The sequence below is a fragment of the Cervus canadensis genome, chromosome 15, assembly GCF_019320065.1.
Source record: "Cervus canadensis isolate Bull #8, Minnesota chromosome 15, ASM1932006v1, whole genome shotgun sequence".
In the NCBI taxonomy this organism is placed as follows: Eukaryota; Metazoa; Chordata; class Mammalia; order Artiodactyla; family Cervidae; genus Cervus; species Cervus canadensis.
This window is the reverse complement of record NC_057400.1, coordinates 40,010,210-40,032,710: the sequence shown is the minus strand read 5'-3', so window position 1 is coordinate 40,032,710 and position 22,501 is coordinate 40,010,210. Positions and strand designations below refer to the sequence as shown.

Sequence of the window (22,501 nt, the reverse complement as noted above, 5' to 3'; positions counted from 1 at the left end):
GGAAAAACCATAACTTTGACTAGATGGATCTTTGTTGCTAATGTCTCTGCTTTTTAATATGCTGTCTAGGTTGGTCATCACTTTTCTTCTAAGAAAATATAGTCTGTCACTGTTTCCATTGTTTCCTCATCTATTTGCCATGAAGTAATGGGACCAGATGCCATAAAAACATGGTATCTAAAACAACTAGTTACATAGACCTAGGCCAGTATCTTTGATGTGATAACATACACTAAGACTCTGTGGTCTAAGAAATGTGTCTTCCCTATAACACAGGAGACAAAGAAAGGGATCCACTCTTCTTCAGATAAAATCAGCTCCCCTCGGCCATAAAATGAAGTCCTGATACGTGGTACAGCTGCTAAGTAAAATAAGACACAGATAATAAGATACAAAAGATAATAAGATAAGATACAAAAAGTCCCCAAATATTGTATGATTTCATTTATATGAAATACGTAGAATAAGCAAATTCAGAGAGAAAGGAGACCAGAATTTACCAGGGGCTTGGGAAGAGGGTGAGAAGGGTGTTAGTGCCTAATAGATATAGAATTTCTGTTTTGGATGACTTAATAAAAGTTATGTAAATAAACAGTGGTGATGCTTACACAATATTCTAAATCTACTTAATGCCACTGAATTATACACTAAATAATGGTTAAAAGGGCAAATTTTATGTTCTATATATTTTACCATAATTAAATACAATTCCTTCTGTCCTATATGCACTCAACATTTGGTTACTCCTAAGGTTCTGGCTCCAATTAAGTCCAGTCTTGTTTAATTAAACATCTAGCCCTTTTCCTCCTTGTGTTTATTTTTAGACAGGATTTTAAAATGAAAAACTGTCCTAAAAACTAGAATAAGTCATATGCATAATAAAGATTTAGATTCAATTTAACATTTGTTGAGTGCTTGTTATGTGCCAAAAAAATATTAGAAGTTCTAGACACTAAGAAAGAAAGTAGTCACTCTTGTCTTGTAGAGCTCATAAACTCTGAGAATTAGTGTTATTTAATAACAATTCTTTAAATAATAAAAATTTAGCATAAAGTCTAAGATAATAGTAGTAGTAACTTACATGCATTTTCTAAAAACAGCTGAAAGGAAAATGAATGAGGTAGTAACATGTTTATGTCATCTCAAGATGAGCTGGAATGAAACTGCAAAAGACATTTCTATTTATCAAGTATGTGAATAATTTGTGAATAATGTGAATAATAATCGATTTGCTTTTCAGAAGTCAAGCACACTTGAAAGTGTTGAAATTAAAATGCATTCATAATATTTTCTTAATCATTAAAAAATAGTATATTACTGGAATATACTACACTCACGATGGAGAATATAAAAAATGTGAAACTTCAGAAGGTTTTCTCTTATTAAGACATTTATTCTTTGAATCAAAAGCAGGAAAAGTATGATGATCATAAAATATGGACACTGGATGCAACTTAATAAAGGTCTTTCACATCTTAAGGCTTCGTGTTTCTCTTCTATGGAAAAAGTGACATAAAGAAGTTGTCATAAAGGCCGTATGCAGCTTGGAAGAACCATTTATCCTTGCAATCTTTAATCCAGGACACCCCTCAGGTGTCCTTCATATCCCATCTCATTCAGTAGGCCCTACCTACATTTGCCTAAGCTTATATTAAACTTATTCTATTCATCTTTGAACATCCTCAGAGTTTTTAACAGTCTATATATAGCAGCTGCTTAAATGTTTAAACGAAATCTCAGAATGAAATCAGAAATCAGAATGAATCATCTACCAGATGCGGTCTTCACATAAATGAGAAAGCCTTGTGAAAACTTAACAGGAAGGTTCAGTTCTTGAGATCTTAACATTCATCACCATGAATACTTATCATTACCTTTAAAACCTATTTAATTACTTACTGTGAGCCCAATCCTGTGAGAAACTATTCATAAACATCATCTCATTTGATCTTAACAACAAACTATTCCTCAATTTGATTCTTGATGGAACTGAGGCCCAGCCCCAGACCTACTTAACATTCAAGAATGTTTAGAAATTGGATTTAAGGAATTTCTGTTTTTAAAACATAGATGGGTAATTCTGATCAGCAACCAGAATTGAGAACCAAAGTTAAGAGACTTACTCAAAATCCTATAGTTAAGTGTTGGGGAGTCATTATTCCAACCTAAAGCATGTCTAACTCTCAAAAGCCAATGTTCTTAAATAATATATTGTATTATCTGTTTTCCTATCTATACAATACTAACAGTCCTATTGCAAATATAATAGAAGGTGAGTCAAGGTGTTTTTCATTCTGGTAATAGCTAACATTTCTGGGCCCTTGCTAAGTGTCAAGAACCATGCTGAGCATTCATTTAAACTTATAACACCCCAGGGCAGTGCCTAATAGAGCCCACAAGGCTTTCATAACACCACACAGTCAAAAAGAGGCTGCTACAGGTAAGACTGGCCAATCCTACAGGTTTGGGACCAGGTTAGTTTAGAAAAAAAGATAACCCCCTACCCCAATGAGGCCTTTGCTATCTCGCTGCAGGAAGAAAAGTTTTCCACTAGACTCATCATCTCCAGTCTGAACAAGGTTACTCAAATTCCAACAGATCATTAACACTGAAATTAATACCATCGTACTTCACAACCTATTTGCCTGTCACCCAACTATCATCATCAGACCATCATTGCTACACAAGTATGTCCATTTGTTACTATGATCTAATTTCCCACCCTACTAGTCATATTTCACTAGGTCCTCCTGGTACTCATCGCTAAACACAGGTAAATTCTTCTTAACCAATTTCCTTTATGAATCACCTGTTCAACTTCAAGACTGAACCACAGGGCCTCACAGACTGATAAAATATTCTTCTGCAATCATTTCCCCCCAACAGTCATTTGAATCTCAGGACCAAGAAATACGGATAGAGGTCCCTGATACCTACTGCTGTTTCGAAACTCAAAGTTCATCCTCATTAATTAATGACTTTAGCACCTATCTTCTTCACACAACTTATTTCTTGGTTATTTCCACATCTACAAAGACCGCAATTGATTCTGACTTCCTCAACATCCTTGCTTCCAATATTACCGGTCACCACCTCAGCCACCCACTTTATGGTCATTAACCTTGACCTTGTCATTGCACTTTACAGCATTACTCCTAAAATCTGTAGGTTAAGCATCTCTTCTGTATACCTACAATTTTTCACTATTCTAGCTAACCTACTCTGGCAATTATCTTCAATGTCAATGAGATTCAGAAGACACAGATCCGACTTCTCACTATCTACTTCCTAATGTCTTTACTCCCTCTTTCGTGTCTAATTTCTAGACTCACTACAACCACATCCAACTTTAACTCCCTTCATCATTTTTTTGCCTGGCAAAGGTCTCAACCCCACTGAACTCAAATCCTTGTCTGTATCCAAGCATCTGAAAATTGCTTCTTAAAAATATACATGTATCCCAATTGCACTTTTAAGTCATATTCATGGCCACAGATTTTTATGGACACTAGTACTATCCGAAAACCCTGAAAGCATTTTAGAATGTTCTTTTCCTCACACATGAAAATTTCTTAACCCATCCCTTCCAACAGCTAAAGACCCTTATTAAGAAAGCATAGGCAGTTATATAGGAATTTAAGCACCTTCTCACCAAAGCAACACGCTTTGGTTAGAAATAATTCATATCTACACTAGCAAGTACCGTTTTCCTATTAAAAACTACCTATTCAACCTGTACTCTGGATCCCATCATCCTCTTCTCTTTTCATAAATTTTTCTCTTCACAGTATCTCTTGTTAAAAACGTACTCAAATTTTCTACCTTGAAAGCAAAAAACAAAAACATGTACCATGACCAGATGGTAGAAAACTCTCCAATTTCTACCCTATATCTCCAATTATCTTGACAGTAAAGTTTATTTTAAGAGGGTGTCTGTCTATGTTGCTGTTTCCCTAGTCTTAGCCCAATTTAGTAATACAATGACACCTCACCTCATCCCCTTTGCCAGCAATGAAGCTGCCAAGGGCATCCATGCTACTAAATTCCAGCTGTCATTTCTTTGTTCTTATCTCTCTATTCTGACTTCTTTGTGGTACCTGACAGGGTTGATTACATCCTCCTAGAACATGTTCTTCTTTTGGCTTGCACAACACTACATTTTCTCAGTTTTCTTTGTACCAGACTGAGGCTGCTCCTCAAATCTTCTCTGGTCCCACTAAATGTGTGGGTGCTTCAGAGCTCTGTTTTGGGTTCATTTTTTTGATATCTGCCCTTGCGCTAGTGACATTTACTCTCAAAGCTTAAAATACTATTTATGTGCTCATGATTCCCAAAACTGCAATTTTCAGCACTGAAACCCTTGAAACATCATGCTTGCTTTGCTAACTGCCCAGCTGACAATTCCATATCATTATCTAATAAACAGTTCATACACAATTATTTCAAAAACAGAACTCTTGGTTTCCTTTCCCAAATTTACTCTTTTCTCAGTCTTCTTTATTTTAATAAATGGTCCCACCATTTACTTAGTAGATCAAGGCAAAAAGTTACTTCTCTAATTGTTCTTTCTTCTTCACTCCACCACATCCAATCCATTTGCAAGTCCCATAGAATCTACTTTCAAAACATACTGGAATCATCTATTTCTACCACCACCACCACCACCTCTAGTACAATAAATTCCTAGTTGGTCACAATAGCTCCCTGCTTCTACTCGTCCCAATAAAATCCACTCTTCACAGAGCAGCCAAAATAGAAATAAGATCATTTCACTCCCCTGACCTTCAGTGGCTTCGTATAACACTTATAAAAATCTAAGCTTCTGACATTAGCTTTCAAAGTCCTAAATGAGCAAGCCTTTGCTCACCGCTCATATCTCAACTTTATCACCCCTGTCCTTTCCCACAAGTTATACTCCAGCCACACTTGGCCTTCATTCAGTTCCTCAAACACACCTAAGTCATTTCCACCTTAAAGGCTCTGTGCTAGTTGTTCCGTGTGTTGGATGCTCTTCCTCTCATTCTAAAATAGCTAGTTCCTCTTCGTTCAAGTTTAAAATGCCCTCATCTCAACAAGATTGGAGAAGGAAATGGCAACCCACTTTAGTGTTCTTGCCTGGAGAATTCCAGGGATGGGGGAGCCTGGTGGGCTGCCGTCTACGGGGTCGCACAGGGTCGGACAAAACTGAAACGACTTAGCAGCAGCAGCATCTCAACAAGACATTCCTTTAACACATAATACCATCACCATGGGAGCAAGTTGCCTTGTCTGACTTGTTCTCTATATCCCATATCCAGAACGATGCCTGGCTCTGTAACAGCACTTAATAAACAAAGACTCCCTATAGTAATCCTACTGCTGCATAATAACATTAGAGAAAATAAATCTTTCTCAAGGACACATAGCTGCTAAATAGTAACAGTATTTCTTTGATTCAAAAGCATCTTACATGACATAAGGGTCACCAGCAATAACAAATCGCAGTTGAACTATACACATATAAAAGTAAATAGATTATATTCAGTAAACGAAATATAACACTACTATGCATTAGATTTATGAAGCAAAACTAATGCTTTAATGCTTATGCTTCACAAAATGACACTTTTCATAAGAGTATAAATTTGAATAAATTATAATCAGAATTGTTAACTGAAATGCATGCATTTCTCAGAAAAAACTGTGAAAACAAAATACACAAACGGGTAAATCTTACCAGAGTTAATTTTGGCCTGTAACCACTTCTTCATACACTCTTGGTGGACATACTGTAAACTTCCTGTGCACTTGCACGGCTCTATCAGCAAGTTAGAGGATGATGCAGCTGCCATCTGACAAATTCTACATAAATCACCTTCTTCTTCTTCAGAGTCCTCTAAAAGGAGGCTGGAAAAGAAGGTATATTTCCTAAACAGAGCTATCAAAACTCATTCCTGGTTGGTCATTTCTAGTAATATATAATCCCAAAATATATCATGGTCTCTCTGGATAGAAAAAAGGCAAACAATAACAATAATAAATAACTATCAAGAAAAATACTTTCAACAAGAGTAAAAAATTTAATATTTTAAAAATAAATCAAATAGGCTACCCTATTACTTATCTTCAAACAATTTTAAGTAATTGTGTCCTTGTTACCACAGCTTAAGTTCCACAGCTTTCATAATTTATAAGTTTCGTTAAGATTTTAATTTCTGCAATATCACAGACTACTTCAATTCCAGTAGTATAAAGATAATGCACATATATACCCATTACTTTTGTCCCCTCAAAACTTTTAAGACAACTTTGATTAATTAAACATTGACTTGTGATTTTTCAATTTACATGTTAGTAGAATCAGGTTATGTTTAAACTGATAAACTTTTGTATTAAATCATAATAAAATCAAAACAATAGATTTTAAAATTTCTAATTTTCCCCACCCCCAGTAATGTTAGTAAATCATCCTCATTTCTTTAAGGTTAGGATTTTAAAGTGTGGAGCAGTTCCCATTAACCCACATCCTCTATTTCACAGGCCAACATGTACTGCTTATTTAAATGCAGAAATGATCATTATAGAACAAGTAATTATTTTGGTTAAAATCTGTCACCTTAGTCCACTGCTGACACAAAAAGGGTACTCAATAAGTTGATGATACAGAATACTAAACTTTAATTGAAATACAACCTGGATTATATGGGTTCCAAATGAGTTTAGCAAAAGATTTGTGGAAAGAGAAACAGATGTACTTTGAGGTGACTTCCATACCTAGGCTTAACCAGAGATATAACCTCAAGTATGAATCTTTGTTTTTTCTAAACAGGTATTATTTACTTATTTCTGGCTGCATGGGCTTTTCTCTAGTTGCCATGAGTGGGAGCTACTCTCTGGCTGTGGTGTGCAGACTGCTCATTAAGGAGGCTTCTCTTGTGGCAGAGCACATGGTCTGGGCGTGCAGGCTCCAGCAGCTGCGGCTCCTGGACTCTAGAACACAGGCTCAGTAGTTAATGGCGCATGGGCTTAGCTGCTCTATGGCATGTGGGGTTTTCCCGGACCAGGGATCCAATCTGTGTCTACTGCACTGGCAGGCAGACTCTTTACCACTGAGTCACCAGGGAAGCCCCTCGAACATTCATCTTTATGTTTTACCTTTAGATGTGACTTCCTTTGGCTCAGAGTTTTTAACTTTGGGAGAGTCCATTTTTTTACACTTTTATTCATTTAATTGTAAAGTATCTTATAATCCTCACATATAAATGAAAAACATAATAAAGGAACACACACACATATAAACTCCCTGTCAAAATACCCATACAAATGTGCTTTTGAACTAGCTAACCAGACAGGGCAGTGCTGGCTTAACTGGCTACTCCTTGGAAATCAGTAAACTAATGCTTTGCCTACTTACACTACTGCACTCAAATTAATCTCACTTTGAGCACAAGAAATATAGTAATTACTTACTAGATTACTCAGTAGACACTTTGCAAATAGAGGCTGCTCCTATAATCTTAAACCTAACACTACCACAGCAGAGTAAATTCTTCTCCATGAAAGGAGAAAAAGCAAATTTTAAGAGAATCATCACATGGTACAATTTGTTTTTTTGTAAGGAAAAGTGGAAACGTATTAGTCTATGTTCACTATCTTAGAAAGCATATGAAGCTCCCTTTATTACCCAGAGTAATATTTGAATTATTTCTTGTTAAAAACCAAAAAAAATCTAAAATGATAGTAACAACTATGTTCCCTAACAATTTCATTACTAGGGCCTTTATGAACAAGAAAAAACAAAAACCAAAAACACCCAACGACCTTAGCATTACATAAGTCTTTTCTTCTTACAAGTATATTTTATGTGCACTATCCTATCCCATTTCATCATAAAAGTAATTTTAATAGATGGAAAAACTAAGCAACAATACTAACATGACAAAATAATTAAGTTGGACTGAAAATCTCTGTTCTCCAGAGATTTTTAAGCAATCTAAACTCTATAAAAGATTTCATATGAATAAAAGATTCTAATTCCTGAATTTAAACTGACATTTCTGTCGGTCACAGTAATTCAGCATACATTTAGACTTTAAAAATTAAATCTATGATTTTACCTCATCCCAAAAAAGATTTGAAATCAGAAATATAAATAAATGGTAAATAAATGATCTTATTAAAGGGTGAAATATTGTCTTGATACACATTACCACTTGGGCCAACTTACCAATTCCATGTAGCACTAGCCAACCAAGAAAAAGGGTAAGAGATTAAGGCTTTTTGTCTCCATATGTATCTGTGTCCAAAGCTGGTTAAAAACAACCTTTAGATTATTTCTCGATGCAATCTGCGCCCCCCCCCCCGCCCCGTACCTACCTCTAATATTAACTCTCATCCATTTTACCTCTGAGCAAGACACTAACATCTTACTGGGTGTAAATTTTAAAGGAAGAAAATTTCAGACATCATTGTTATGAGAAACCATTTTAGAAACAAACAGTTCTTTCTCTAATCTGTTCCTGCTTTACAGGCTTAAGACATGTATTCAAACTTACCTCTCTTTTATTTTCTGTAGTCTTTCCGGGTCTCTTGAAGGTACATTTTTAGTTTTATCATTTTTTCCATCAGATGAACTCCACCCTGAAGGAATAATATCTACAGTGATCATAACATTGTCAGTCAAATTATTTCCAAGTGCTGGGGGCACTGCAAATCGGAATAAGGAACCAGGAAGGATCCCTGTTATTCCTGTACTTCGTCCGCTACGAGTTGAATCTGATGGGGAGTCACCTGTGCCAACACTGCTGGGTGCTGCAGATGCTTGTGGTCTGTTGGCACTAGCCCCAAGGGGATCACTCTGTGCTTCAAGGTGAACCACTTCATTTGATTCTCTTCTAAAAAGATGATGAGATCTAGATGGTATATCAGAGGTAGACATCCTTGAAGATTCATCTCGTCCCTCTCGCCTCCTTCTAGAGAACAAAGGTGTGCATCTATTTCTAAGTGAGGAAGATAACCATGGTCCTGTATTTCTACCTTCAGATTCTTGGTTAAAATTCTGGGACTCTGGCTCAGAGTTATGATTTTGGCTAAGAGATGACAAACCCCATCTTCGCCGAAGAAATCGAAATCCCTGAGAAGCTTCGGATGCCCTATTATCAGGACTATCAGAAGCTGATGCTGCATTACCACGAGACTGAGAACCTGTCAAGATTCTTGGAGAAACATAAGAATTTTCAGAACTCAACGACCTTGTATTCAAGGAATCTTGATTAGACCTTCGTGAAAAAAACGTAGATGACATACTAGAAGCTATACGTGACAGCAATCTCCTTGTTGTGCGTCTACCTTCGTTGTCAGATTCTTGAAATGATCTGTGAGATGAGTTAATCCTATCTGAACTGCCTATAGTTGAGGTTTCACCTCTATTTGAAGTATAAGAAAATCCAGGCTGCGTACTGCTTTGGGGAGATTCTAGTTCTCTTGGAGAAAAATTTGATCTTAAAGAATTTCTACCAGAGTCCCTAGAACACGGTATGGTTTGATGTTCAGAAGGCATTTGGTGGTTAGTAGATGATGTACTCAATTGTAAAGTGCTTAATGAGTTCTCTTTTGGTCTTGCTCCTTGTGAATATGAAGAAGGAACTCTGTCTTGAACATCTATTTTTTAAAAAAGGAAAAGATAGCCAATTACATGAATTATCGGTGCATTATTAAGTCTATTAACCACTAATTAATGCCAAAATTAACCCCTAGATTCAAACTGATCACTAGCATATTATAATTACACAGCCTAACTACTACTACAGAAAAAAATTAACATATTTAACTATCTGTCTACACTGTTGGTAAAATCCAGTGCTGCTGAATGAAGTCATCATTACAAATTTTTAAAAACAGAAATGCACTATAGCTTTAAAGGAGGTAAACATCAATCTACCAACCTGGATGAAGCTATAATAGTTGAACATACTGAACAAAAATTGATATGGGAGAAGAATACCTAACATCTAAATGGATAAGGAATTTTAAATCAGTCAAAAACTCAATGTAAATGACTCATAACAAGTAAAAGCAAAATTCTCATAGGGAGATGGTGTTTTGGAAATTTTTCTTACTCTGCAATAAGTACAAATTTATTTCATGTAAATACTATCATTCTTGTAATTTTATGGCAAACCAGGCTAACAGTTCAAACTTCCTCCAACCTTTGGCCTCTTCTTTCAAGTTAACAACAGGGATTCTGATCCCTGATTACTCATCAACCATAACTATGTTTTTGTTTTTTTTTTAAAATACTGGTCAGGAACTCTGAGTCAGAATAGAGCTCTGGCATCTGCAATTTTAACAATACATTGCTGATGATTCTAACCTTCAAGTGGAATGAGAAATATCACAGTATTCCTTTATAAAAAATATTCATCCATATATCTACTTTAAGAACTAGATTGTTACTGTGCTAACACATGGAACCTCATGGAAGAATCAACTATTAGGGACTAATTAGGGACTATTCCATATACTTATACTCCCCAAACCTAGAAGCTACTGACACTGTTTACTAAACCTTCTCCATCCGAAGTCAAGCAAATGAAGATACGCTTTCATTTGTCTTAAATAAAGCAACAAACTGCCCTAGTAAGATCATTTAACAAATCTAGTTAAACCTTCCAATAGAAATGTATATTCTTCTCTGTAAATCAAATTCCACTTTTGTCTGCCATGACTGTCAACTTCAGTTAGTATCTTTTATCTTCAGTTATTTACTATTATTGTTTTATTTTTATTTATTTAATTGCATTAATTTTTTTCAGGTGGCTTCACTACATAATGGATAACTCACTGGACTTCTATTTTTTTTAAATTTAGGCTTACACACACTGACAGAAACAGTGTGGGTCTTTATTTCAACTAAATGAAAACAAAAACAAACTCATGCTAAACTAAAGGAATTCTAAATTATGTCTTAAAATGATAATTTCATGTTTTACTTAATTCATAAGGCAAATTATATTGCAGCATATGAGCATTATCAAGTATGTATAAAACATATATTCAGAAGAGTGGAAAAATTATAAGCAAACAGAATTTGGATACTTGTGTCTAAATATTTTAAATTGGTTACCATTTTTACAGTAAAACAACAAAGTCCTAGAATATATATCAAGCTATCCTATATTCTAAATCTTCATAGTATTTATTTCATTTATTCCTCTGTACTGTGATTTTAATGATACAAAGAAAATGTAACATTATTAGATAAATTATGCATAACAATATAGCTTATACATACATGATGAAGTTGTGAAATCATCACTTCGGTGACTATAATCTGCAAGACTATTAATGGAGGAATCTGTTCTCCTCTCTCTCATCAAGTCAGTTCCAAATGATCCAAGTACCACTGATGAAGATCTGGGAACTTGACTATGCCTCCAAGTAGAATCTTAAAATAATTGAAGAATTTAATTCAGAGAAAGCTTTCAAGGTTTCTGATGACAACAAACCTTCAATACTACACAGAGATAATTATGGTTTACTGGTGGTGCTAGTGGTAAAGAAACTGCCTGCCAATGCAGGAGACTTAAGAGACGTGGGTTCAATCCCTGGGTCAGGAAGACCCCTGGAGGAGGGCATGGCAAGCCACTCCACTATGTTTGCCTGGAGAATCCCATGGACAGAGGAGTCTAGCGGGGTACAGTCTATGGGGCTGCAAAGAGTCGGACACAACTGAAGTGACCAGGCATGCACACAGCATAGGAATCCAGTTATACAGTTGCAATCAAAAGCAAATTCCACTAATGAACTAATCACTCATAAAATTATCTTCTACTCAAACATGTTCTTTTCTAATACTGAAATCCACCCCTCATCTAGGATGCCAATATCTCAGTCACTCCCTAAAATACCTGAATACACAATATACACATGATGTAAAAATGATTACAGCAAAAGTGATGAGAACAGCCAAAATCAAAGCCATCTTGAAAAGAAAGAGGTTATACGGCAAGTTACATTATTTTGTCAGAACTATTATTGCTGCCATACTTCATTCATCCTTATGCTAAGAATTAATGTATCATTCCCATTATAATCTAAATTTTGTCAGATATAATTTCATTTAAGAAGAAATTAAAAATTAAGTCTCAAAACTTACCCCCCTTTACTGTTTATCTTGAAATTCTGGGTCTTCCTCTCCTAGTCCTAAACTCCTTAAATAATTTCCCTTCATTAAGGGAAAAGGCCCGGGGTTAATATTATGCCTTCACAGAGCAGAAGAGAACAAAAGTATCACTATATAATGATATCTGTCTACAAAGTTAAGGTCAGTCTGCTCTTACCCATCACATTACTCTTAATATCTTTCAAACGGCCAGTGTCTTTCCCATGGTGGTCCTACCTAACAAAATAGAAAGGAATCGCTTACGCTAATTCAATTATTTTATGCCTAAGTCTTTCATACCAAAGTGATTCAGTGATTTGTCCAATGTTACACAATTAGAAGACTAGAATCATCGCTTCCCAATTCCTTGTAGAGAACTCCCAATAGAATACCACCAACAATTTTTCAACTAAAGAATTTCTACATTTTCTTAAAATAAGAGTCATATAGCACAATGTGTATTATTTACAAATACGCTAAGGAAACATTTTAAACATGTTATCTGCAAATCTGGCTTTCCCAGTAACAATTTAAAACTTTATCTCCTATAATAATGAGCAGAAGACAGGTCAGTTTTACAAACTTTGCTACTATAACATATCAGCTATTCTAATTAAATAAATTCTGTTAATATCCCATTTGTGTAAGACATTTTAACCAAATTTAGAACAAAAATCCAAGATGAAGAGTTAATTTCAGTCCCAGCACTAACCTAAGGTAAGATTTTGGAAGTTCCACTCATTTCTGACTCAGGCTCACATGCAATCTACTTGCTTAAAACAGAACAGCTTGGGAAAAGGGCTTTTGTCGAAAATACACATATAGTGACTATATGTACATAAATTTAATTATTACCTGATACTGCATTTAAACCATGTCCAATACTTCTTCCAGTTGAGGTAGATGTACAGTTTGTACAAGAAAGTTTAGGTCTTTTTGAATCATGATCCCGTTGCTGGTTTTGTGATCTTGAGCGTGCTCCCTGAGTTATCTCAGACTCACTATACCAGGTAGGTTGAAATGGTGATGCAGCTGCTGATGCAGACTGTAAGTTAAAATGAAATTTTACAAAGGAACAAAACACTTGCAATTTTTAAATATTAAGTTGAAATACCAAATTTAATCGACAGTGTTCTAATAAACTGCTGAGGATCACTCTTTCTTCACCAAGCACAAATTCTCTACCAGGCAGGTTCTGCTGTCTTCTACCACTTGTCCCTCTACATGGTAACTTGTTTTGCTAGACAGCCAATTTGATTCAGGTATGTCTTCTTTGTAACTGAATATAGACACCAGGCTAGGAAACAGGGAAGAATAAAACTTAATATGTAACTATTTTGTTCTCCAGGTTTAATATTAACCCATTGAGGAACCTTGCTTCTTCATCACCAAGAAAGGCACTAAGTGACTGTGAGTACTCTACTGTAAGAATAAGATTTTCAAGTAATCAAAAACACATCTGGATCTTATGCCCATTCTCAGGAATAGTCATACAACAATATACATGGTACTAACAACAACAACAAAAAAACTAAAATATGGGATTTCTTCATCAAAGAAACAGCTAAAATTACGTATTTTAAAACTCTTACTCAAAGTTTTCTCTTTAAACATATAATTACATGTACAACAGAGTGAAATAACACAAAAATTTTACAATGTACAAATACACATACACACACAGAGAGAAAGATCATATATTTCTCCACAAGAGAAAGTTAAAAATGGAATGTTATCATGGGCCATAAATTCAGTCTATATTAACATTATATTCAAACATAAGTACCCAAACAACAAGCTCAAACAGTTTAAGAGTACAGATAAACAAAGAGTTATCATAAGAGTAAGTACTATAAGAGGAAGTATGTTGAAAGTTCTACAGAAAAGAAAAACTTAACTATGTCTAAGGAATGGGGAGAACAAGTAGAAGGTGATAACTGGAGCTCACTGAAAGGCAAATGAGGAAGGAGGTTATAGGTAGATAACACAAAAAGATAAGAAGATGTCTTAACTATTCTACCATGGGAATTCTTCTAAAGCATCACTACTTACTTGATGTTCTATTATCTTTCAATTATGAAAAGTATACTGCATGTATACAGGAAACAGTATTAGTCCATTGTAACTCAACAGAATAAACCATGCACATATATGGAAAAGCATAAGATACAAAACTGAAAAAGTATTAATGGGCAGATCAGGATTTCTTCTAACTCTTGCCCAGAGAATATTTTGTTAATTAAATGTAGGTCTCCTTCAGTTCAGTTCAGTTCAGTCGCTCAGTCATGTCCGACTCTTTGTGACCTCATCAATCACAGCAAGCCAGGCCTCCCTGTCCACCACCAACTCCCAGAGTTTACTCAAACTCATGTCCATTGAGTCGGTGATGCCATCCAACCATCTCATCCTCTGTCATCCCCTTCTCCTCCTGCCCCCAATCCCTCCCAGCATAAGGGTCTTTTCCAATGAGTCAACTCTTTGCATGAGGTGGCCAAAGTACTGGAGTTTCAGCTTCAACATCAGTCCTTCCAACGAACACCCAAGACTGATCTCCTTTAGGATGGACTGGTTGGATCTCCTTGCAGTCCAAGGGACTCTCAAGAGTCTTCTCCAACATCACAGTTCAAAAGCATCAATTCGGCGCTCAACTTTCTTCACCGTCCAACTCTCACATCCATACATGACCACCAATGGAAAAACCATAGCCTTGACTAGACGGACCTTTGTTGGCAAAGTAATGTTTCTGCTTTTAAATATGCTATCCAGGTTGGTCATAACTTTCTTTTCAAGGAGTAAGCATCTTTTAATTTCATGGCTGCAATTAGCTTAGCACAAACTTGGTCTCACAAGCCTTCTCTACCAAGTCGTCCACAGAGATGAAATCAATAAACTGAATAGCACATGAAATGAAATTCATTAAATATTTCAAAATAAAACCATGTTATGAGCCACCATCATCTATCTATCAGGGACCTAATCCTGCAGGCCAATGGTTTTAAGACCTTTGAATTTCAAAGATCAAAAATATTTTTCAAGTTTTAATTTAAAATTTAGAAAGAACTTCTATTTCTGACTCATCTATTTCTGTAAATCTAAAATAGCAAGTATTACTTAACCTCATCCCCAATCTTTTTAAATGGGCATTTTATATGCTCCTAAAACATGAACACACCGGGCATAGCAAACATCCTTTTCTGATAACACAAGAGACAACTCTATACATGGACATCATCAAACGGTCAATATCAAAATCAGACTGTTTATACTCTTTGTGGCCAAAGATGGAGAAGTTCTGTACAGTAGGAAAAATAAGACCTGGAACAGACTGGCTCAGATCATCAGTTCCTTACTGCAAAATTCAGACTTAAAGAAAGTAGGGAAAACCACTAGCTAAGGCCATTCAGATATGACCTAGGTCAAACCCCTTACGATACAGTAGAGGTGACAGACAGATTCAAGGGATTATATCTGTTAAGAGTGCCTGAAAAACTATGTACAGAGGTATGTAACACTGTACAGGAGTCAGTGACCAAAACAATCCCAAAGGAAATGAAATGCAAGGCAAAGTGGTTGTCTGAGGAGGCTTTACAGATAGCTGAAGGTTCAAATTTCTCTACAACACTGTCAACTCTTTGTCTTGTCTCACTTGTTTTATTTTAGCCATTCTAGTGGGTATGAAGTGGTGTCTCATTAAGCGTACATTTGCACTTCATAATGGCTAATGATGTTGAGCATCTATTCATGTATTTGTTGGCCATTTATACATCTTTCAAAAAATGTCTGTTCAGTTGCTTTGCTCATTTTAAACTGAGTTGTTTTTTTGTTACAACCTAAGAGTTCTTTACATAATCTGGTTACAAGTTCCTTCTCATATGGCATATGGTTTACAAATAATTTCTGCCATTTTGTGAGTTGTCTTTTCACACTCTTCATGGCACTGTTATGGGCTTCCCTAGTAGCTCAGCTGGTAAAGAATCCACCTGCAATGCAGAACTCAGATTCCCGGGTCAGGAAGGTCCCCTGGAGAAGGGATACACTATCCAGCCCAGTGCTCTTGGGCTTCCCTGGTGGCTCAGACGGTAAAGAATCTGCCTGCAGTGCAAGAGACCTGGGTTCCATCCCTGGGTTGGGAAGATGCCCTGGAAGAGGACATGGCAACCCACTGCAGTATTCTTGCCTGGAGAATCCCCATGGGTCAAGGAGCCTGGTGGGCTGCAGTCCATAGGGTCCCAAAGACAGAGCTGAGTGATTAAGCATACGTATACATGGCATTTCAGTTCAGTTCAGTTCAGTCGCTCAGTCATCTCCGACTCTTTTTGTGACCCCATCAACGGCAGCAAACCAGGCCTCCCTGACCATCACCAACTCCCGGAGTCCACCCAAACCCATGTCCATTGAGTCAGTAATGCCCTTCAACCATCTCATTCTTTGTTGTCCCCTTCTCCTTCTGCCTTCAATCTTTTCCAGCATCAGGGTCTTTCCAAATGAGTCAGCTCTTCACATCAGGTGGCTAAAGTATTGGAGTTTCAGCTTCAACATCAGTCCTTTGAATGAACACCCAGGACTGATCTCCTTTAGGCTGGACTGGATCTTGGATCTCCTTGCAGTCCAAGGAACTCTCAAGAGTCTTCTCCAACACCACAGTTTAAAAGCATCAATTCTTCTGCAGGCAGCTTTCTTTATAGTCCAACTCTCACATCCATACATGACCACAGGAAACACCATAGCCTTGACTAGACAGACCTTTGTTGACAAAGTAATGTCTCTGCTTTTTAATATGCTTTCTAGGTTGGTCATAACTTTCCTTCTAAGGAGCAAGCGTCTTCTAATTTCATGGCTGCAGTCACCATCTACAGTGATTTTGGAGCCCCCCAAAATAAAGTCTGACACTGTTTCCCCATCTATTTGCCATGAAGTGATGGGACCGGATGCCATGATCTTAGTTTTCTGAATGTTGAGCTTTAAGCCAACTTTTTCACTCTCCTCTTTCACTTTCATCAAGAGGCTCTTTAGTTCTTCTTCACTTTCTGCCCTAAGGGTGGTGTCATCTGCATATCTGAGGTTATTGATATTTCTCCTGGCAATCTTGATTCCAGCTTGTGCTTCCTCTAGCCCAGGGTTTCTCATGATGTACTCTGCATATAAGTTAAGTAAGCAGGGTGACAATATGCAGCCTTGACATACTCCTTTACCTATTTGGAACCAGTCTGTTGTTCCATGTCCAGTTCTAACTGTTGCTTCCTGAGGCAGGTCAAGTGGTCTGGTGTTCCCATCTCTTTCAGAATTTTCAAGTTTTTGTGATCCACACAGTCAAAGGTTTTGACATAGTCCATAAAGTAGAAGTAGATATTTTTCTGGAACTCTCTTGCTTTTTCGATGACCCAGCGGATGTTGGCAATTTGATCTCTGGTTCCTCTGCCTTTTCTAAAACCAGTTTGAACATCTGGAAGTTTACAGTTCACGTACTAGTGAAGCCTGGCTTGGAGAATTTTAAGCATCACTTTACTAGCGTGTGAGATGACTGCAACTGTGCTGTAGTTTGAGCATTCTCTGGCATTGCCTTTCTTTGGGATTGGAATGAAAACTGACCTTTTCCAGTCCTGTGGCCACTGCTGAGTTTTCCAAATTTGATGACATACTGAGTGCAGCACTTTCACAGCATCATCTTTTAGGATTCGAAATAGCTCAACTGGAATTCCATCACCTCCACTAGCTTTGTTAGCAGTGCTGCTTCCTAAGGCCTACTTGACTTCACATTCCAGGATGTCTGGCTCTAGGTGAGTGATCTCACCATCGTGGTTATCTGGGTCGTAAACATCTTTTTTGTACAGTTCTTGTGTATTCTTGCCACCTCTTCTTAATATCTTCTGCTTCTGTTAGGTCCATACTATTTCTGTCCTTTATTGAGCCCATCTTTTCATGAAATGTTTGCATGAAACATTTTTGCCCATCTTTGCATGAAATATGGCATTTCTTGACTCACTAAAGTTTTTTATGTTATGTCCAATTAATTTTTTTGCAGTCATTACCTCAAGAGACTAAGAACATTCATATGAAATTAAGAAGTGGATGAAGAGCATGAAAAGATAACTTACAGAATGGGAGAAATTATTTGTGAATACACTAAAAATCACTGAATTGTACATTTTAAGTGGGCAAGTCGTATGCTATCTGATTTATATCTCAATAAAACTATTATTTAAATGAATGTTATCTACCAGACAATGCTTAATCATGGGAAATGTAATGCACAGTAGTGAAAGTACAAGTCCAGTGGGAGGGGGGATCGGGATGGGGATGTAAATCCATGGCTGATTCATGTCATTGTATGATAAAAACCACTACAATATTGTAAAGTAATTAGCCTCCAATAAAAATAAATGAAAAAAAAAAAAAAAAGTACAAGTCCAGAATAAAATGCTCTTCCTTGGTTCCTCATTTCCATGAATCAATACCTTGACTGAGATGATTGACAGTTCCTTCCTTGAATATTTTCCGTATCATAAGCAACAACTAAAAACTTTGACCTCTTCTTTATACAGTCTTCTCTATGACTCACCGTTCCCCTTTACAGACTAAACTGCCAAGCACTGCTTCCTTTTCCATATGAACAAAACGCTTTAGAGACCTGATTGTGTTTCCTTGTGATCTCTCTGACACCCAAACAAGGGCCCAAGATTAACTTTAGAATACTGCAAGGGCTCACAAATCTAACAGTTAACTCTGACCCACTCTCAGTATTTTATCTGTATTTTCCTGATTGCATTTAAAACTATTTTTATTTTCTTATCTGACTGTGTGTATGCTTTGTATGTATGTATTTCCTTGGAAACTGTGTACCAGATAAACAAACCAAAACAAACAAAAAAAGAAAAAGGTTAATGACAATTGGTTATTTTAACTGTTGAAAATATATACTATGCAAAATATGCCATTGTACTGAGCTTTGTAACAGTTAATATATAAACTAAAAAACGATGTAAAAACTAACCTAGAACTTCCATAAAAAGCCTCTTTTATTATTTCATATTAAAAAAGCAATCTCTCCACAAAGCAAAAAGTGGGATAAGAGGTTGCTTAGAGAAATAAATAAAAGTAATAAAAATAATTACATATTCACAGAATACTTCCAAATTTTCACTTTTAACCATCATGTAAATTAAATTTTCTTTCCAAAAACATACAAAATCCTACTTACTGTTACCAAAGAGATAAGATGATCATAGTTCTGCACCATTCAAATTGTAACAAAAATTTAAAGATGGAGTAGCAGAAATATCAATAAGGTTAATAACAGAGACAGCCCAGCTTAAAAATGGACAAGAACTAAAAGATACTTAGAAAATCAACTGTTCGGAACTTAGAACCTACATTTCCCAAAGACACAATGCCACCCAGAAGTCTTAGATTCTTCAGCTCAGGTACACTGTACACCAACTGTGTGGCTGGGAAAAGCCACATATTTATCCCGATCTCAGATCTTTATTTATGAAGTGACACAAGCGTCTGTCCTTGTGTATTTAAGATTAAAAATGAAAAATGTTCTGCAATATGTCAAACACTGTACAAGTAAGGTATTTTCACATCATTTGATCCATAACATAAATGATCTACTATGCCCTGTCACCTGACCCTCCTTTCTAAAGCTTCAGGTTCATTAAGTGCAATAAAGAAGGGGAGTGTTATGTTGCAGACAGTTTTGAGTCAGAAAATACCAACAATTAACCAAAGAAGTTCCCTTTGATAGTCAGAGGTCTCTTTCATTATTAAATACACATCCTGTTGAAAAATCATGATATATAATCTGATATTTTACTGTCCCCTAAGGATATTTATCATCCATTTAAACCAATGGCAAAGTCAGGAAATGGTAACAGCAGCAGTAACAATCGTTATAACCAGTTAACATCTGAACTCTTCCTAGGTTTCAGGCACTGTTGTTTTTAGTGCTTTACATGCAGTACTTCTTCCAATTGAAACAGTAACTGTATGAGAAAATCACCCTTATTATCATTTCACATAAGAGGAAACAGAAAACTACTTTATTCAGAACACAGCAATTTCAGTTTCTAAATAAAAAATAAAACAGTAAAGCAATCTGGAAATGTTAATGCAACCCACTAGGAAAAAAAGGCTGAAAGCCACTTAAATAACTGAAAAACATTAAGGAAAACCCCCAAATTTTCAAAACTAATTAATCTTATTGAGTCAATAAAACATTTACTTTTTTTTTAATGTTTGCATTTATTTAACTCCCACAATGAAAATTTAGACTTTCGGAATAATCTATGACATTAGTTAGGAATAAGCTGAAAACTCTGGAAATACTATTTTAAAGGGATGTCAATAAATTTTCTAAACATAGTCAAGATTTTTAATCTTGTTTTACAGTCTGTGTTCCTCACTAATCATGAAAAACCAGACACAGATCAGCAGACAAAATTTCCTCAAGACTGTACTGATAAACCCCCAATTCTGTGCTCTTAGTAAGTCACAATGAGGGACTGCCCTGGTGATCCAGTGGATAAGAATCCGCCTTGCAATGCAGGGGATGTGAGTCCAATCCCTGGTCAGGGAACAAAGATCCCACATGCCACGGAGCAACTAAGCCTACTAGCCACAACTACTGAACCCGTCTAGCACAACTAGAGAATCTGTGTGCCACAAGATCCCACATGATACAACGAACAACCTGCATGTTACAACTAAGACCTGACACAACCAAATAAATAAATATCAAAACAAAAGCCACAACCATTTAACCTACATTTCCAGCAGAATGAAAAACATGTGATTCTGGCAAGAATACTCTTGCTTAGCAACAGAGTAAAACAAATACATGGTCAAAACAACATTTAAAATAAGTCTAAATAAACAATATATATAACATTAGCAAGCTGGCAGTAGATATGGGCATTCTAGAGAAATTACCTTATTTCATTTGTATAAAATGCTTATTACTATGCAGAAATGCTTCTAAATGACTTCTGTTAATAGAGTATATTGCATGATATATATAATATATAAATATTAAGACATAAATAAACATTTCCACTAAAGGATTCTCTTTAGAGTCAGTTACCAAAACATTAGATTTTTGCAAATCGCATGTGACTGAATCAGGTTTTCAGTCAATAATGCAATAAACTTAAATGTGATAGACAAGCAAGATAAACTGAATTAAACCTACAATCCAAGACTCTTGAGATTTACACTGTTAGACTACAACCACCGTTACAACACTAATAAGCTATTAAAAAAAAAACAACAAAAAACGCTATTAGTCCTAATGAAAATTAGCTACATAAAAGGAACTTACGTCACTTTATGTAAATTACAAATCAATCAACTCATTACTAACCGTGAAAACCCCTTAATTCATATAAAAGAATGTTAGTGATGTACCTTCATCAAAGAACAGCCTGTTAATTTAAATTGATAGTTAAATGTTTTTAGGTTAATAGGTTTTCGAGTCTTTGGAAAGTATGAACATTTTCTATATGATCACAATTCTTTATTCAAAATTCCTAAATCCAAAAAGTTTGAAAAACATCAACTTTTTGCTACTTAGTATGGAACATTCAATCAGTGTGCAGAAATATACTAATATTTTGATTACAGGATGACTCAGGTGCAGCTGAGGTGTTAAAAACACACTCTACTACTTTTCTAAACTCCAGAAAACAATATGGCTCCAAGGACTTTGAAAATGAGACTGTATGAACACATATTTCAAATTAAGATATTACCTGATATTCAGAATCCAGTCTAAAGGAAGAGTCCCTTGAGTGATAGGTATCATTTAAACCACTTCCTCTGCTTCCAGACATCAACCTAGCACTTAAAGAGCTAGCAGGTTGAACAGAAATTCTTCTTGGAATCCTTGAAGGTTTAGACTCCATTCTTAAGGTTTCCTGTGAAATGAAAATTTTGATTACTTGCCTTTGGGAAAACACTCGAATCTTTGACTCTTAATCCTCTCCTTAAAGATCAGTTCAAAATCAAGAATTAACCATGCAAAGTAACTAAATCTGCTATAGTAAACTGTGAGACTATCATCACTCTCCTTCTACAAGACAGAGAGGTTTGAACTTCATCAAAGGTTCCCTACTGTACATAAAATGAAGCAAACATAATAAAAGTGGTGATGCAAAACCTCCATTTTTCTTTCCAAAGCCTGAATTCTTTCCTTACTCAATTTTATCTCTATATAAAATCAAACAGACAGACATGAGCCCTTGACTCTGCTATTCCTGTTCAGTTCAGTTCAGCTGCTCCCGACTCTTTGCAACCCCATGAACCGCAGCATGCCAGGCCTCCCTGACCATCACCAACTCCTGGAGTTCCACCCAAACCCAT

At 36.1% G+C, this 22,501-nt stretch overlaps 1 protein-coding gene across 5 annotated transcripts in view; it reads right to left on the bottom strand.

Moving 5' to 3' along the window:
* Positions 1–22,501, bottom strand: part of MARCHF7 (membrane associated ring-CH-type finger 7) — a 49,330-nt gene that overhangs the window by 8,974 nt on the left and 17,855 nt on the right. For 4 of the 5 annotated variants that reach the window (XR_006273235.1, XM_043488311.1, XM_043488313.1 and 1 more), the window contains exons 2-6: positions 21,892–22,056; positions 12,998–13,187; positions 11,273–11,425; positions 8,535–9,639; positions 5,717–5,886 (exon numbers count right to left, since the gene is read on the bottom strand). Coding sequence is in view for 4 of the 5 variants with exons in the window: in XM_043488311.1 (XP_043344246.1) it covers positions 5,717–5,886; positions 8,535–9,639; positions 11,273–11,425; positions 12,998–13,187; positions 21,892–22,044 (1,771 nt within the window). In the remaining variant the exon portion in view is untranslated. Of the gene's footprint in view, positions 1–5,716; positions 5,887–8,534; positions 9,640–11,272; positions 11,426–12,136; positions 12,908–12,997; positions 13,188–21,891; positions 22,057–22,501 lie in introns of those variants that run through there. The other variant, XM_043488315.1, reaches the window with a different exon arrangement.